This window comes from Esox lucius, chromosome 1 (assembly GCF_011004845.1).
Source record: "Esox lucius isolate fEsoLuc1 chromosome 1, fEsoLuc1.pri, whole genome shotgun sequence".
In the NCBI taxonomy this organism is placed as follows: Eukaryota; Metazoa; Chordata; class Actinopteri; order Esociformes; family Esocidae; genus Esox; species Esox lucius.
Window position 1 is genome coordinate 22,139,231 of NC_047569.1, and position 18,186 is coordinate 22,157,416.

Below are 18,186 nucleotides of genomic sequence, written 5' to 3' on the forward strand. Positions count from 1 at the left end.
TAGAAAAATAATATACTGTATGTAGATGTTCATTTACTATTAACTATAGAGTAAAGTTTGGCTACAGAGTACAGCAATGTTTGTGACTTGTTGGTTTTGGATGGATGACAGAGTGGACTTTAATTTCTTCATTTTGATACACTCCTCCATATTAGATCAATGTCTAACATAAACTATGAGAAAAGTATAATTTCAGCCAACTTTGATCAGAAATAACCTTATATTGATAGATTTTACACCTGTTGTTACTCTATAAATACATGATGAAAAGATGTTTTGGGGAGTATGCCCAGACCCCACAAAAACATCCAGGATTTTCTAGTGATGTCCCTAACTGCAACCATCTTCAGGTCCTGTTTGTCTTAAGCAAGTGAAATAAATGCTCAATTGGCGAGACAAGAACGTTTCACCATTTGGTCCTGAAAAATATCTTGGTTCCTTCTGCAGTTTCTTTTGAGGTCATTCCTGCTGCAAGTTGAATTGCTGTTCAATGAATTGAGGCCTTTGGTCAGATCTGAGCATACAAGATATTTCTATTTCTGTAAACACCATTCATCAATGCCGTCAGTGGTAACAATAACAATGAAGACCATATGAAGTAAACCATTGGTAGCCATACATTCACAAACATAAAACCTAATATTGCAAGTTTTATTTCTTCACACTTTCTTCTTGCTATCCCTCTAGGATATGTTAATATTTGTCACCATCTGTCCACAACACTTTTTTTCCCCCAAAACTCTTCTGGCTCAGTTTTTGTTTTGTATTTTTAGGCCTCCAGTTATTGAGACTAACTAGTGTTTATGCTGCTTGCAGTTTTCGGTGAAGAATAGTGGCTGACACTAACACACCTACCTCCAGGAGAGTGTTACTGAGTGTTCTATGTATTTCTTCATTACGGTGAGCATTCATTGGTCAACCACTTGGTCAAGCATGTCATTTGCATTCTTGAGCTAAACTGTGCCTTTTGTCTTTTTAATGCAACAAACAGTTGATTTTGGCACACCAATTGGCACCCCAAACATACAGCCAAAGTCACACTGGAATGACCTAAAACCAAAACGTTCAATGTCCAATAAGAACTCAAAGTCTGTACCTCAAAATAATAAAAATTCACCAAATGTGCCCATCCAACTTGAAAGAGCTTGAAAAAAACAGAATGGGTAAATTGCTGAGCTAACCCAATCTTTCTTCTTTATTTACCCAACATTTGATCCTACTATTTTTGCTCTATTTATTCTGATTTATCAGCATCATGTTGGCCGGCTTGTATATATTCCTAATTCCTATGTAGGATTGACAGGTTTGTTTATTAAACAACACATAAGTAAACATTTCATCATATCTCATTAGAAATGTATGTTAATACAGATTTAAAACTTGACAAATGCAATAAACATATATGCAATATATAATTTTGGCATTGTTTTACGTTGATAATTTGTTGGACATTGTACTGACAAGAGAATGAGTAGTGAAATTACTATGAACATCAGATACATATGGAATCTCTACTTTTACAAAGTAACTCAAGTACATACAGTGGCCCCCCCAACCTATTCATCCCTTTGAACTTTTACAACAATAAACCAAAATGCATAAGCCACATACTGCAGTTAGTTCAACTGTGTGAAAAGAAGGTGTTTCACATTTTCAGTTTAAATACACCAGTCATCGTGATGTTGGTTTATACAATTCAACAAAGACAGAACAGTACTGTGAAGCATGGTGGTGGCAGAATCATGAAACAGGGATTCTTCTCTGTGTCAGGCATAGAAGGGGTAAAACAGAGGCAGCAAAGTACAGAGAAATCCAGGAAGAAAACCTGCTGAGGACAATGACCCCAAACATACAGCAAAAGTTACACAGAGGGTCAATGTTCTGTAGCAGTCCTATGAAAGACAGGATTTGGTTTCAACTCAACCCAAGAGGTAGAAAGAATTGAAAATTGCAATACACCAAAAGGTCCCCAATCCAATTTGACAGAGCTTGAACGATTTTGCAAAGAATGGGAAAACATTGTCCAGATGTGCAAAGGCAGTAGAGACAAGCAGACTCATGGCTGTAAATTCTGCCAAAGATGCCTATAACAAACACTGACTAAAGGGTGAATACTTCTGCAATCAAGGATTTGCTGTTTTGCATGTGAACAATTTCTACATTTTATTTTTCACTTTGACATTTTTTACATTTCGATGTGATGGTCAGTGTCAGAAACTCATAATTAAATCAATTTTGATTTTGTGTTATAAAACAATAACATGTGGAAGGTCCAAGCCCAAGGGGGAGAATACTTTTGAGAGCCATTGTATAAAACAATAAAACGAAAACAGGCCGAACCCTTTCACTGTTTCTTCCTTATCTTTTCAACAGAGTGTGCAGGTTAACACTTTAAAGGGGTTGGCACCATCCTTTTGCTCCAGGGATAAGTGGTTTGTATTTAACTTAAGCCACTCACATCCACAGGCATCTCGTACAAGTAACTCAGGGTCAGCCTTCTGTCTTCCTTTCTCGTTATATTACCCACACAGATCAACCGGTTATAGCATTTTCTCTTTCAACATAAAAAGGCAGGGAGCCCACTCACACACATTCCTGACTCATTCACCTCCCTCCCTTTCCACTGTCTCTGTGCTCAACGAATACAACCTCACCAAAGGTAACAAAAGGTAGGTGCAGTGTCGTCCATTCTGTCAGGAACACTTGACTGGAAATAGAATAGACCCTGATGTCGGGTTTCTCATGTGCTGCGCTGCCCTGGGGGTGGTGAGGAGTCAAACAGAGCTCAGATTGAAAGACATCCTGTGGATGCTGTGTTGACACTCCCCACTAGCCCAGCCTGGCTCCAACAGATAGCTATGATGGGAGCCGCTTGGCAGCCAGCAACTGTGATGAACATGTCATTCTCCCTGACAGCCACCAGGGGCGCACTGGTTCAGTCCACACTGTTTAGGCTGCTGCAGAGGAGCAGTGGGAGGGGCTGGCTGGGAGCCAGTCTTCTGTAGGCAAACGGGGGGACAGAGTTAACATTTGGAACGGTCACAGTATCTGACACATGTAACAGGTGTGGTGAGATGAAAACCCTAAAGGATTGTACATACAAGGAAACGATCCGGACATAGATTTGACTGCAGGCATTGAACAGAACCTTGTGATTGACAGGGTCAAATATGCAATGATGACTCAGCACAAATCGAAGACCACCATTTGATATCACCTGACCTGTGTCGTCAGTGAACCACTTGGTGTCACCATGGTGATGCTCTTTCTCAGTCAGCTCTTTCATTTAAACAACATGACACATGCAGCCACACACACACAGACACACACACACAGACAGACAGACACACACACACACAGAGAGACACACACACAGAGAGACAGACACACAGACAGACAGACACACACACACACACAGACAGACACACACACACAGACAGACACACACACACAGAGAGACAGACACACACAGAGAGACAGACACACACACAGACAGACACACACACAGACACACACACAGACAGACACACACACAGACAGACAGACAGACACACAGACAGACAGACACACAGACAGACAGACACACACACACACACACACACACACACACAGACACACACACACACACACAGACACACAGACTGACACACAGACTGACACACAGACTGACACACAGACAGACACACAGACAGACACACAGACAGACAGACACACACAGACAGACACACAGACAGACAGACACACACAGACAGACACACAGACAGACAGACACACACAGACAGACACACAGACAGACAGACACACACAGACAGACACACAGACAGACAGACACACACAGACACACAGACAGACACAGACACACACACACACACACACACACACACACACAGACACACACAGACACACACAGACACACACAGACACAGACACACACAGACACACACAGACACACACAGACACAGACACACACAGACACAGACACACACAGACACAGACACAGACACACACAGACACACACACACAGACACACACACACACAGACACAATGAGGTTTCATCTTCTGTCCTTCCTCACCTGTGTCTGCTTGCGGGCAGGTCGAGCTGGTTGGTTGTCGGGGTGGTTTGGTGTCCACGGCCCCAGACTCTGATTGGAGTAGAAGTCCATGGGGTACACCTCCTGCCAGCCAACCTGCTGGAGCGCCACAGCTGCCTAGGAGAGGAGAGGAGGAGAGTGAATATGGGAGGAAGGGATGGGAGGAGAGAAGGTTTAACAGACTACGTCCTCACAGAAACAATACAAGCAAGAAAAAGGCCAGGAGTCTGTGAGTTTGCCCTGTGGTTCTAACATGTAATACTCAGGGCTTGATGTTGGGGACAGTCATTCCTATTCCATTAAGTACTGTAGATTGCCTTCCTGAGCTGCCAATAGTGGTCTCCGGTGTTTTCTATGAATGTCTATAAGCGTTCCACAAATAAACTGGTATGTCTTAATTGTCTACCATTGGTACGCCATAGATGTAAAATTGTGGGAAAGGTCACGGTGTTGGTGTTTCCTGTGTAACAACAGTTAGTGTGTATAGAATAGTATGGAGCATTGCGTTATACAAAGAATCACATCTGACTTCAGGCTCCAGACAGGTGTCAAAATATAACGTGGATGACAAGCAGAGATGCCGCTTTATCTCTAGATAGCTACCTTTTACTGTACTGCAGAGTGAAAAGGAAGGTTGGTGAGGAACTAACACAGAGCGTTACCATGTGTGAGACCAACTGTCAGCCAGTGACTCCAACTGATCCACAGTAGTGAACATTAAAATGCAGAGATACGAAGAGAGCAATTAATGACCGACATTTTGTAAACGTTTAAATGACACAGGTCACGGGAGGGTCCCATCTTCCTCTCTCCTACTTCATCTGCAATCTCCTCCTCCCTTCTCCTCCAGGACCAATCCCCTTCTCATCTCCTCCTCTCCCACCCTCCAGCTTCCAGCCCTCATCTCCTCCTCTCGGCCCCTCCTGTCCCCTCCTCCAGCTCCCAGCCCTCTCGCCTCCTCCACTCATCTCCTCCTCCAGATGCCATTCGTCTTGTCTCCCCGTCTCCTCCTCCAGCTCCAATCCCGCTCTCATCTCCTCCTCTTTGTCTCCTCCAGCTCCCTTTCCTCGCGTCTCCCTGTCCCCCCCATCCAGCTCCAATTCTTCTGTCAACTCCTCCTCTCAGCTACTTCGGTCATCTCTCTCCTCCAGTTTTCATCCTCCTCTCGTTTTCTCCTCTCCCCTCCTCCAGTTCCAAACGCTCTCTCCTCCTCTCAAGATCCCATCTCTCTCTCTCTCTCTCTCTCTCTCTCTCATCCTCCCTCCATCTCTCCTCTCCTCTTCTAGATCCCCCCATCTCCTCCCCTCTTTGTGTAAGCTAGCTGCTCCTACTAATCCCTATGCTGACAACTGTGTCTTATTGACTATAAATATATCATGAGAGACTCTGAAAATAACACCACCTCCCCACCCTTCTCCTCCTCATCTCTCTGGCTCCTGATGTCACAGAGGAAAGCAGGGAACTCACACACAGGCTTTTAGTAGGGAGAAGAGGTGAATTCACACATAAAATGTGCACATACATCCACACTAATGCAGAATGTGAAATTACTCAAATCTTCATACTATGTGCAGAAGGGCTGTCAGGAAAATCAGTGCCTGTAAATACTAGAATGCTTCAGATATACAAAATGACATAGGAGAGAGATCGTATTAATGGATTTATAATTAGACGTGATAACAGAGCCTCAGGGATCGGAAATGCACTGGACTTGATGACATCATGGCCATTCTTGTACAGCGGGAACCTTTCCAGTTAGGAAATTAATACATTTCTATGAAAAATGTAAACTGTCTTTTGTGAGCAAATCATGACGCATTTTAAGAACAGTAATTGTGGTAGTGCATCCATTAATTCCCCTGTGTGTCTTTAAAATGCAGTCCACATCATATTCACATGCCTGTGCTTTCATCGCTGTGCCTTCAGGATATACTAACACTATCTAAACATTAGCTTTGAAATTAATCTTAGTGTGCTATCAGATTCATCTCTTTCTAGTTAAAAAAAAACACATGGCAGCTGCTGATGCAGTGTCCCGAGGCCACCAGTGGGGGGAGCTGGTCTCCTGTGCTGAATGGCAGGAGCAGAGCTGATGACAGGACATCCTTCCCATACATCCACTCACTGACAGGACTATCTCTCTGCCTCTCTCTCCAGCTTACCTGCCCCCATTCCCTCCCACCTGTCTACCTCTCTGCCCATCCTGTCTGCCTCTCTGCCCATCCTGTCTGCCTCTCTGCCCATCCTCTCTGCCCATCCTCTCTGCCTCTCTGCCCATCCTGTCTGCCTCTCTCCCCATCCTGTCTGCCTCTCTCCCCATCCTGTCTGCCTCTCTCCCCATCCTGTCTGCCTCTCTCCCCACCCTGTCTGCCTCTCTCCCCATCCTGTCTGCCTCTCTCCCCATGCTGTCTGCCTCTCTCCCCATGCTGTCTGCCTCTCTCCCCATCCTGTCTGCCTCTCTCCCCATCCCTGTCCTCAGACATAAAAACAGAAATTCCACCCTGACTTCTGCTTGCCAGTCTTAGACAAGCAGCCCTGATGAGCAACTGCAATGTAAACAACAGCTATCAGAACATGAGACGGCATTTCCCCACATTTATCACAGGGAGCTCAAGTTCCTACACAACACCGCCTGCTCCGAAGGGAGATGTCATCTGAAGTGCGTGTGTGTGTGTGTGCATGCGTACGTGTATGTGTGTTGGCGTGCAGTCCTCCTTTGATAGGACATGACATAGAACAATGTGGATGGTAACATGCGTGTTTACCTCATATGGAGACAGCAGAGGTTTGGAGAAGGCCGAGCCCCAATCGATGGAAAGACGCGGGCAGGCCACCTGGACCCACCTGCAGGAAGATGGGATGGAGACACAAAGGGTGGAGAGACACACAGTTCACAGAGAGGGAGAGAGAGGGAGGCAAGGAGTGAGAGAGGGAGGGAGTGAGAGAGAGAGGGAGGGAGAGGGAGAGAGGAAGGGAGAGTGAGAGAGGGTAGAGAGAGAGGGAGTGAGAGAGAGAGAGGGAGAGAGAGAGGGAGTGAGAGAGGGAGGGAGTGAGAGAGGGAGAGAGTGAGAGACGGAGAGAGAGGGAGGGAGGAAGAGAGGGAGTGAGAGAGGGAGAGGGAGTGAGAGAGGGAGAGAGAGAGGGAGAGAGAGGGAGGGAGTGAGAGACAGAGAGGGAGGGAGGGAGGAAGAGGGTTTGCATTAAAGAGGCAGTGCACATCTGGACGGGAGTGTAGGTGCATGATGTGAATATGTGCTGCTCTGCTCTGCCTATACCCGATCTCCTGCATCTGTTCCTGGATCAGCCCCGATTTCACTGGAAATACTACACCCATTCACACATGCTGCCTGCATGCATTCACCACACCACCACACCAGGGGAGACACGAGCCCTCACGACCGGGGGTGTTAGTGGGGGGGGTGAAAGGAGAAACGGAGAAAGACAAATAGGAATGAGAGGTGAGCTAGCTGCACTGGCCCAGTCTCCACGGAGCTAGCCTACATAGCAAGACAGGGGAGGGGCCCGGAGGAAGGGGATGCTTGAAAAACAGAGATAAAGAAAGATAGAGAGAAGAAGGGAGGGGTGATGGAAAAGAAGGGGGGGGGGTCGAGAGAGGGAGAAGGGGGAATTGGCAGTGAGACATGTTTATCTTAGCGAGCGTGTGATTGAAGGATGAGGAGGATGCTAACAGCTGTGGAGGGGCTGGACGATAGCAGAAGGGAGTGTTGGGTTAGCGGGGTTAGCATTCACCAATCAACACTGTCCACAGCCCCCCCCCCCCACACACACACACACACACACCCTGCCCCTCCCCTGCTACCCGCATCCACAGACAGTAGTAATGCAGCAGACACATGTAATCAGCTCAGCTTCATTCACCAGCACACTGAGGAATAACAGTGCGCACCTCCAGGTGATCCCAACACAAATGTGTGGATGTGTTAGGTGCGTGAACACGGCTGTACGCAAGGCCGAGAGGCGGGGGGGGGGGGGCGCTGAAAACACTGTGGTCCAATCTTTAGATGGATCGTTCTCGGAGATGTTTAAACTACTGGGAAACATTCCCAGTGCATCTTCTTCTTCTCCCTCCCCTCCCACTCAGTGTCTTTCTTGGTTATATAGGTTATGTGCTAGCTGCTTTGGTGAAGTGTACAATTGATTGGGGCTTCACCTAAACCAGTAGAGGCCTCCCTCCTCTCCTCCTCTATGTCACGATTAACAGAAATACTTGGCGCCCTCAGGCCCAACACACGCCGCCTCCTCCTTCGCAAATCATTCGACTTCTTTTGGGGGCAAAAAAATGCCTCCCTGAAAAAAAGGTGAGTTATTATTCATCATTCTAATCTGGAAGGCAGCTGAGTCAGATGAACGGCTGGTCTCAGAGGAGGACATGGAGATGCTGTGCTTCTCATATTCACATCCCGAGTGGTAGCTTGTTCCCACTCCTCCTCACACTGGAGCCCTTCAGGAAACCCAGCGCAGGCCGAGACACAGGGTCTCAGAACAGCCTCATTACAAGGCATTTCTGCCTGTGTTTGTGTGTGTGTACGTGTCTCGGTACAGGTTCTGAAACATGACTGAAAGCCTCAGGAAAGGAGGGTACCCAGTACTAGCTAAGTAAACAAAACCCTTCCAGAATCCTCAAGGCAGCAGGTCGAGGAGGAAGACGCTAAGGACAAGAGAGATGTGCCCCTCCTTTCTTAGGAGCAGTAACAAACTGGCACTAAGTGCCATCGGGGAGTCTGCTGATATTAACTCAGGTGTTTGAATGGCAGGACCTGGAAACATGTGCCACGCTGGCAAAGCCCCCACCACAGCACACAATTCAATTTACAGCCAATATCTGCCCAGTGCACGACAGATCCCTCACCACAGGGCATAAACAAACAGAAAAGGAGAGAAACAGAGAGAGAGGGAAAGAATGGAGACATCGAGAAAGACCGAAAGGACGAGTGAGCAAGCAAGAAAGACGGAGTGTAACAAAATGGGAGGAGACGAGAGGCGGGTTGGTAAAGGAAAAGAGAGAGAGAGGGGTTGGTAAAGGAAAAGAGAGAGAGAGGGGTTGGTAAAGGAAAAGAGAGAGAGAGAGGGGTTGGTAAAGGAAAAGAGAGAGAGAGAGGGGTTGGTAAAGGAAGAGAGAGAGAGGGGTTGGTAAACGAAGAGAGAGAGAGAGAGGTTGGTAAAGGAAGAGAGAGAGAGAGGTTGGTAAAGGAAAAGAGAGAGAGAGAGGGGTTGGTAAGTTAAAAGAGAGAGAGAGAGGGGTTGGTAAATTAAAAGAGAGAGAGAGAGGGGTTGGTAAAGGAAGAGAGAGAGAGAGGGGTTGGTAAAGGAAGAGAGAGAGAGAGGGGTTGGTAAAGGAAGAGAGAGAGAGAGGGGTTGGTAAAGGAAGAGAGAGAGAGAGGGGTTGGTAAAGGAAGAGAGAGAGAGAGGGGTTGGTAAAGGAAGAGAGAGAGAGAGGGGTTGGTAAAGGAAAAGAGAGAGAGAGGGGTTGGTAAAGGAAGAGAGAGAGAGAGAGGGGTTGGTAAAGGAAAAGAGAGAGAGAGGGATTGGTAAAGGAAGAGAGTGCTACATTACAATGTGTCCCTGTGTATAAGGGAACAGAAAGGAGAGCAGAGTTTTAAACTGACATCTCTTTTCCTATGAAGGGGACCTTCAGTAAGTGATGAGGACCCTGATGAAGTGCTTTGCAAATGGAGACCCTGCAGAGTTCCGGGGTAGAGGGAGGACAGCCAGATAAGCAGGCCTAATTAAAAGAACGAGAAGCTAGGCGGGGGAACCACAAAAACGGGGTCTGAAATGGAACCCTAATCGTCATTATCTGTAGAACTGTCACCCTGGAAAGTGATGCTCTACATAGAATAGGGTGCCAGTTGTGAAGAAGACAGAGGAGCAGTGATGGATTTTCCCAGGAGTTCCCTGTCTGAACCAAGGCCCTGTCTTCAAACAAGAAGGTGGATTACAATATGGACGCCATACATATAGCAAAAACATGCAGAACATTTGCTGTAAAACGACACAACGCATTGCAGGTTAGTTGCTATCCAGCATAGATCAGTGTGTCTGTGTGTGTGTGTGTGTGTATCTGCACAATGGTTTAAAACCAGCCGGGGGACTGTCTAATTACACACTTTAAAGCGTTCACTAATGGTTTCTGTGCATGTGTGTGTGTGTGTGGTGTGTCACTAATGGGAGAGAGAGGCTTGGGGGCGGGCCCTCTCTGCTGCACTGTGTGGGCTAGTATACTTTCTCTATTCCTCGCTCTCTTTCTGCACACTTTTCCACAGCCAGACCAGGCTGCCTTTGAATCCATGCCCACAGGTAAGGACAGAAATATGGGGTTAGATCGCAAACAAAGTCTTTTTTTTTTTTTTTTAAACGACCGGCTTTAAATGACCTTTGGCAATTTCTATTTTTGTACCCAGCACGGTTTTTCGTTCATCAATTCCCAATGACCTATCTGAAAGATCACAGGCCCGGATAACAATGGCCTTGAATCAGACCCCCATCGCCGGCCCTGTAGTAACAGACCATCCCACTCAGGATGTGATCACGCTAAGAGCCCTGGAGCACTTAGCCCGCCTGAAAGCAGCTCCCCAAGTCTCAGCTCATCCAGTCTGTTGACGCGGGTCGTGTCCGCAGGGCTACCTAGCGCTGTTACAGGCCTGTGACGTCAGCCGCGACACCGAATTACCTCAATACCATCCCGGTTATGTCACTGCCGTGACACCGTCGCCGTGACCACCGTCCTCCAATCACAACCCTTGACGCCTGTGACACCTTTAGTGTTACTGGACTAAAACAGGGAGGAGTCACTTTCCCATGTAACAGCCTGCAAAGCCCAGTTGAGTCCTCTTTACCACTTCAACCCTGTGATGTCATTACTCCCTGTCAAAATAAAGGTTAAAAAAAAGAGAAAAGAAAAAAAGACCTTTGTGTCTGTCCTGTGATGCCGGTCCGCCCTATCGCAGCGCTCCGCCTGCCACTGACGGAGCTACTCCACTCTGGCAGCTCTCTAAACAACATTTCAAAAGCACTAATTTCCCTTGCCTCTCTGAACACTTAATCTGCGGCCACTAAGCAGTCTAAAAAGGTGTCTGTGAATGGCGGGTTTGACATGAACCTTTGTCTTCGACGAGGGGTGTAAATATTTAGCCAGTTTGCGTTGTGCCAAGCTTATGCATTTCCTGTTGTGGGCAAATGCCTTGGAGAGGTGAGATTCAATCTAAATAAAACAGCAGCAGCGAACGCCCCCATTCATCACGTACTTTCTAGTTTCAACACAACCTCCGCAACTACCTCTGCGTCCCCTGATCTCTGTTCCTCCTTCCCTCTCTCCATCTCACAGACCTTCTGTCTCTTCCTCACCCACTCCTCCCTCCCTCACACATCAAACCACTCATTATTCTGCAGTGAGAGGCCAATCGGCACGTGTGCTGAAATGTGTGGACTGTGGAGAATCTGCGCATTTGTGTCTCGTAGAGCCCTTTTGCAAATCAGTGTCTAGTAACTCCTTCTTTGCTTTTTCTCCTGCCAGCCAGCCAGCCAAATAAATCAAAGTGACTTCGAGCTTGAAGCACAAGTGGTTGACATTTCACTTGAAAAAGTTTTGGAGCTTTCTTTTGAAGACATTAATGGCCTTAGCTCAATGGATTACATTACTCTGTGACCGTGAGCATTTCAGATGGTGCCTCTCTGTATAACAGGTATATGTATTAAAGACGGGGGGGACACATTGAAAACATTGTCACGTGATCTAATTCTGAGCGTTTGGTTTTTGGGTATATGGCGCTTGGAGTGGTGTGCGGTGGTGCATGTGTGTGTTGATTTACACTTACGCATCTACTTCTGCCATTAGATCCAACTTGCTGGGAAAAATCTCAGAGAGAAGCACTCGAGTAAAGGACTTGCCAAGAGACTCAAGCTTGGATTCCAGGTGCTTAAATGGAGAGAGAGAGAGAGAGAGAGACATTTTACAATCATGTCATTTAGCAGACTCAATTCTTGAGCAAGTAAGTGTGTTTTTCTTAAAGTAGCTATCAACCAAGTCAGTATTAGTAGGGGAAAAGTGAAGTGTGAGTGATAAAACACAATGGTGTTTCACTCACACACACAGACAGAAAGGTAGAGAACCAGAACGATGGCGAGAGAGTGGGAGCGAGAAAGGAGAGGATGGGCACAGCAGCTTTGAACACGTTTTACATTTAAGACTCAATTCAGCTGAACAATTTTGTCAAGCCCAAACAAATAATGTTTGTGTATTTGTGTGTGTTTCTCCAGGCCGGGACTCAGAAGCACGCAACATGACTTAGGGCTGGGCAATATATTGTCTTTCAGGGTATAGAAGTATAAATCTACATACCACTACTGATTAGTACAAAACCAACTATAAAGGTTATTTTGATACAGTGGAAAACAGGACAACAAATTGGACTACTTAAGTTTTTTCATAGATTGGTTGACCATAAAAACAACCAGAATGTCAAATATCTGGACACCCAAATGATGCAGTACATCTTCATCATTATAGCAAAGTGTGGTTACAGTAAACCGACAGTGGCCACGAATCCAACAGTTTGGGGTGCAAATTTCTTTAACATGGCCTGGGTGGAAGGATAGGAAGTCAGACAGGGCTGACATCTTGTTCGGTTCCAGCAACCCTATGTAGCAGCTCAGGCGCTTGCATGCTCAGTCCAAAAATTGGCTAAATTTTTAATTAGGGCTGTCAATTTTAACATATTAATACAGTGCAATTCCTTTCAGATGCTTAATGCTGTAAATTCTAGTTACTTGATCATTAAACAGGTGCACTTGTGATGGGGACAATAAAAGCTAAAAACGGCACTAAAATGAAATTATATCTGGCAATACGACCAACATTTATATGATATTTTGGCCTTACTGTCCAGCCCTAAACACCAGTAAACATCAGTGGTTGTTAAAATCTTTTGTCTTGGGACACAAATGGAATCAGGGTATCTCAGTCCAGACCCGGGACTAAAAACTATTTATTCACCTACTTGATGGCACACTCTAGTTTAACACGGTTGTGACTGATATGTGTGCGATGCAAGCTCATACCTCCAGGACCTTGGGATTGCCCTGCCGACCCAGCGTGCCCAGTATGAGGCCCCATCTCTGGGCAGAGCGAGCCTTATCGATGGCCTGCAGCCGAATGGACCTCATGGCTTCATGGTCATAGTACTCCCTAGAGAATACCTTACTGTATGGGTCATACCTAAACAAACACACGTACACATACACAGGCACACAAAAACACACATAGACAAACGCACAAAAGGTACATTGGTGTGTATTGTTCAACGCAGACATCTAGGTCTAGGATAGAAACAGACAAGAGAATCCAATCATGAAAATCCATCAGAAATAGAAGCAGTTAGCAGAGAGAGGAGAGGCATTTTACAGAATCTAATTTCTATCTGTAGCAGGAGAGCTCAGCCTGCCACAGGAGATGATCCTATTGTTTAAGCTAGAGACTGACAGGAGGGCATACAGAAAAGAAACCCGCTCACAAACAACACCTCATAAATACTGTTCCACACCAACACAACTGGCAAATACACAATAATATCCTATGTCACATTAATAATGTATATTACTGACAATAGTGTCTGCAAAGGGAACATTGGATGTATTATTTACCTGTAGGCAGGTATCTCTGGGTTGGCAATCATGATAGACTCCAGGTGGAACCTGCCATCTCCCAGGTAACTATAAATAAACACACAGCAACACACGGATACATGAGATCAGACAGAATATCGGCTGTGGAACAAAACTTCATATACACAACCCCGAACTCTTACGCCCTGCATCTAGTAGTAGGCTTTTACCATGAACCATGTAATCAGAAAGGAGAGCAGATTCAATGGGATTCAATGGGATAACATGCACTCGTTCTCTCTACTGGGATGATGCCCACTATTGGTCGGGGTTGGGAATCTGGCCTCTCTGTTGCCCTTGTGCTGACAAACCAGCATCAAGCAGTGTTTTACATTTCACTAACCTAGTGGGGACCCCAAATATTAGCCCCATCCTATTCTCTCTAACCTCACACCTAGTCTGACTCTTCCAGACTCTGAGCTAAGAGCTGCAATGAGCTTTCAGCCAATGAGCAGAAGCAAGCCTTTGGAGACGGACATGAAAAACCTTTTAAGATATTGAAAATGGTGCCAGATTTCTATAATTGTACAGATGATCAATTCAATTCTGGGTCCAAGCGTGTTAAAAGATGGTTAAATTAAGATAACAACAAGCTCCACTTTCTGTGAAAACTTAGATCAAAGCTAAAAATGACCTAATAATCATAATCTAATAATCTACTGTTAACCCTTCTAATGTCAAATACATTTGACCTATAGTTTCATTAGTGTCAATGCAATAAATTCAGTACTATGGGAAAACTGGTCAGTCTGAATACTGTTCCAAAGCACTTTATATACACTCACCTAAAGGATTATTAGGAACACCATACTAATACTGTGTTTGACCCCCTTTCGCCTTCAGAACTGCCTTAATTCTACATGGCATTAATTCAACAAGGTGCTGAAAGCATTCTTTAGAAATGTTGGCCCATATTGATAGGATAGCATCTTGCAGTTGATGGAGATTTGTGTGATGCACATCCAGGGCACGAAGCTCCCGTTCCACCACATCCCAAAGATGCTCTATTGGGTTGAGATCTGGTGACTGTGGGGGCCATTTCAGTACAGTGAACTCATTGTCATGTTCAAGAAACCAATTTGAAATGATTCGAGCTTTGCTACATGGTGCATTATCCTGCTGGAAGTAGCCATCAGAGGATGGGTACATGGTGGTCATAAAGGGATGGACATGGTCAGAAACAATGCTCAGGTAGGCCGTGGCATTTAAACGATGCCCAATTGGAACTAAGGCATGCCAAGAAAACAGCCCTAAAAGTGTGACAAGAAAACATCCCCCACACCATTACACCACCACCAGCAGCCTGCACAGTGGTAACATGGCATGATGGATCCATGTTCTCATTCTGTTTACGCCAAATTCTGACTCTACCATCTGAATGTCTCAACAGAAATCGAGACTCATCAGACCAGGCAACATTCTTCCAGTCTTCAGCTGTCCAATTTTGGTGAGCTTGTGCAAATTTTTGCCTCTTTTTCCTATTTGTAGTGGAGATGAGTGGTACCTGGTGGGGTCTTCTGCTGTTGTAGCCCATCCGCCTCAACGTTGTGCGTGTTGTGGCTTCACAAATGCTTGCTGCATACCTCGGTTGTAACGAGTGGTTATTTCAGTCAAGGTTGCTCTTCTATCAGCTTGAATCAGTCGGCCCATTCTCCTCTGACCTCTAGCATCAACAAGGCATTTTCGCCCACAGGACTGCCGCATACTGGATGTTTTTCCCTTTTCACACCATTCTTTGTAAACCCTAGAAATGGTTGTGCGTGAAAATCCCAGTAACAGAGCAGATTGTGAAATACTCAGACCGGCCCGTCTGGCACCAACAACCATGCCACGCTCAAAATTGCTTAAATCACTTTTCTTTCCCATTCTGACATTCAGTTTGGAGTTCAGGAGATTGTCTTGACCAGGACCACACCCCTAAATGCATTGAAGCAACTGCCATGTGATTGGTTGATTAGATAATTGCATTCATGAGAAATTGAACAGGTGTTCCTAATAATCCTTTAGGTGAGTGTACAAATATGTACAAAGAAATAATAAAACATGTAATTGAATAGTGTTTCCTCACAGCTCTGCACCCCTCCTCATCATGTCCCAGCTAAACTAAAGTCATTTAAACTTCAACAAAGAAGTTAGAGCAGGGATAATTCTCTCTGATGTGCTTTTAAAATATTTGGGGTTTTAATGCAATGACAGAAAGTAATTCGTTTATATTAAGCCAATTTCTTCCTCTCTCTTTTGTATGAATAACGGTTGAACAAAACCATAAGCGATAAGCACGCAGGAGAGCCAGATACGGTTTTATAAAGTACTAATGAAAGACAAACACACTAATATAAGTGAAATATAATCCATGGATCATGAATCATCAACAGCCCGGTTTTCTTAATTATTACAATTATATTTGATGAGATCTCCTGCTGGGTTAAACATTTCCAAGGTCTGTACAGTTCCAAGGTAGGCTGGTTGTAAGCTGACTCACTGACGGGAGGAGAGAGTGAGAGAAGGATGGAGGAGAAAAGAGGCTGAGAGGGACTCAAAGAGCTAAGTCTCAGACAATGTAATCAATTCTTCATCCCATCTCACCCCCATCCATCCCTACACACATCAAAGACACTCCACTTGGATTAGTGTGCAAAGTACACAGGTGTAGACACACACACACACACACGCAGCTTAGGTCTCCCATGGGGCCAGGCTGTTGTCCCGATTGGCTGTTTCTCTCCTTATCCGGGCACTCTAATCCCACAGACGGGGAGGAGCATGTGAGGATCATACATACACCATGAGTTTTCACAGGAACCCAGAACGTACTGAAATGCACAGGACTGGGTGTCTATGTTAATACACTGGGGATGATACTGACTAGCGGCTCTCCATGAGTACTCATTGTAAGTACATGCAGAGCTGCTCTCCTTCTTGTCCCCTAAGCCTGTTAGGATGGATGAGCGGGGGGGACTCGCACATGAAGTGACCGAGTGAGCGTACAAAGGGAACCGGAGAACAAGAACGACACTAAGTGCATCGCCGTTCCCCTTGGTCTTGCAGGGAACATCACTAGTCCCTTATGGGACCGCTGATTGACAGGTTCATTTCAACCCTTCTTCAAAACAATCTAAAGCCCGTCACATACACTGTACTGCCTGTCTGATATTATTGGCCCTGTCGCGAGGGGAAGTCATGCCAGTGGAGGTGTGGTGAAGAGCAGGTGGCTGACAGTCATGGACAGGTGATAGGGGTGAAATTGGTAATGTTTGACAATGTGTTAAGTAAGAAGGTATTGTGTGACAGGCTGTGTAATGGACGTTTGATACGATGGGGCCACAGAATACAGGTTAGACAGGACGTGGAGATGAAATGTAGGTGTGTCCGGACGTGGGTGTGTAATATAGGTTTGACAGGACGTGGGAATGAAATGTAGGTGTGTCCGGACGTGGGTGTGTAATATAGATTTGACAGGACTTGGGTGTGTAATATATGCTTGACAGGACTTGGGTGTGTAATATAGGTTTGACAGAACATAGGTGTGTAATATAGGTTTGACAGAACATGGGTGTGTAATATAGGTTTGACAGAACATGGGTGTGTAATATAGGTTTGACAGAACATGGGTGTGTAATACAGGTTTGACAGAACATGGGTGTGTAATATAGGTTTGACAGGAGGTGGTTGTGTGATGTAGGTTTGACAGGAGGTGGTTGTGTGATGTAGGTTTGACAGGAGGTGGTTGTGTGATGTAGGTTTGACAGGAGGTGGTTGTGTGATGTAGGTTTGACAGGAGGTGGTTGTGTGATGTAGGTTTGACAGAACATGGGTGTGTAATACAGGTTTGACAGAACATGGGTGTGTAATATATGCTTGACAGGACTTGGGTGTGTAATATAGGTTTGACAGAACATGGGTGTGTAATATAGGTTTGACAGGAGGTGGTTGTGTGATGTAGGTTTGACAGGAGGTGGTTGTGTGATGTAGGTTTGACAGGAGGTGGTTGTGTGATGTAGGTTTGACAGGAGGTGGTTGTGTGATGTAGGTTAGACAGGTGGTGGTTGTGTAATGTTGGTTTGTCAGGACGTGGTTGTGTGATGTAGGTTTGACAGGAGGTGGTTGTGTGATGTAGGTTAGACAGGTGGTGGTTGCGTAATTTTGGTTTGTCAGGACGTGGTTGCGTAATGTAGGTTTGTCAGGACGTGGTTGCGTGATGTAGGTTTGTCAGGACGTGGGGTGTGTAATATAGGTTTGACAGGACTTGGGTGTGTAATATATGCTTGACAGGACTTGGGTGCGTAATATAGGTTTGTCAGGATGTGGTTGCGTGATGTAGGTTTGTCAGGACGTGGGTGTGTAATATAGGATTGACAGGACTTGGGTGTGTAATATAGGTTTGACAGGAGGTGGTTGTGTGATGTAGGTTTG

General features: G+C 45.6%; 1 protein-coding gene across 2 annotated transcripts in view; it reads right to left on the bottom strand.

The window, feature by feature from the left end:
• Positions 1-1,671: 1,671 nt before the first annotated feature.
• Positions 1,672-18,186, bottom strand: part of dph1 (diphthamide biosynthesis 1) — a 73,478-nt gene continuing 56,963 nt past the window's right edge. Inside the window, exons 7-12 of one of the 2 annotated variants that reach the window (XM_020043913.2) lie at positions 13,753-13,821; positions 13,171-13,327; positions 11,928-12,028; positions 6,858-6,936; positions 4,075-4,209; positions 1,672-2,996 (exon numbers count right to left, since the gene is read on the bottom strand). In XM_020043913.2, coding sequence (XP_019899472.1) covers positions 2,901-2,996; positions 4,075-4,209; positions 6,858-6,936; positions 11,928-12,028; positions 13,171-13,327; positions 13,753-13,821 — 637 coding nt within the window. In that variant the 3' untranslated portion in view covers positions 1,672-2,900. Of the gene's footprint in view, positions 3,000-4,074; positions 4,210-6,857; positions 6,937-11,927; positions 12,029-13,170; positions 13,328-13,752; positions 13,822-18,186 lie in introns of both variants that reach the window. The other variant, XM_013135067.3, reaches the window with a different exon arrangement.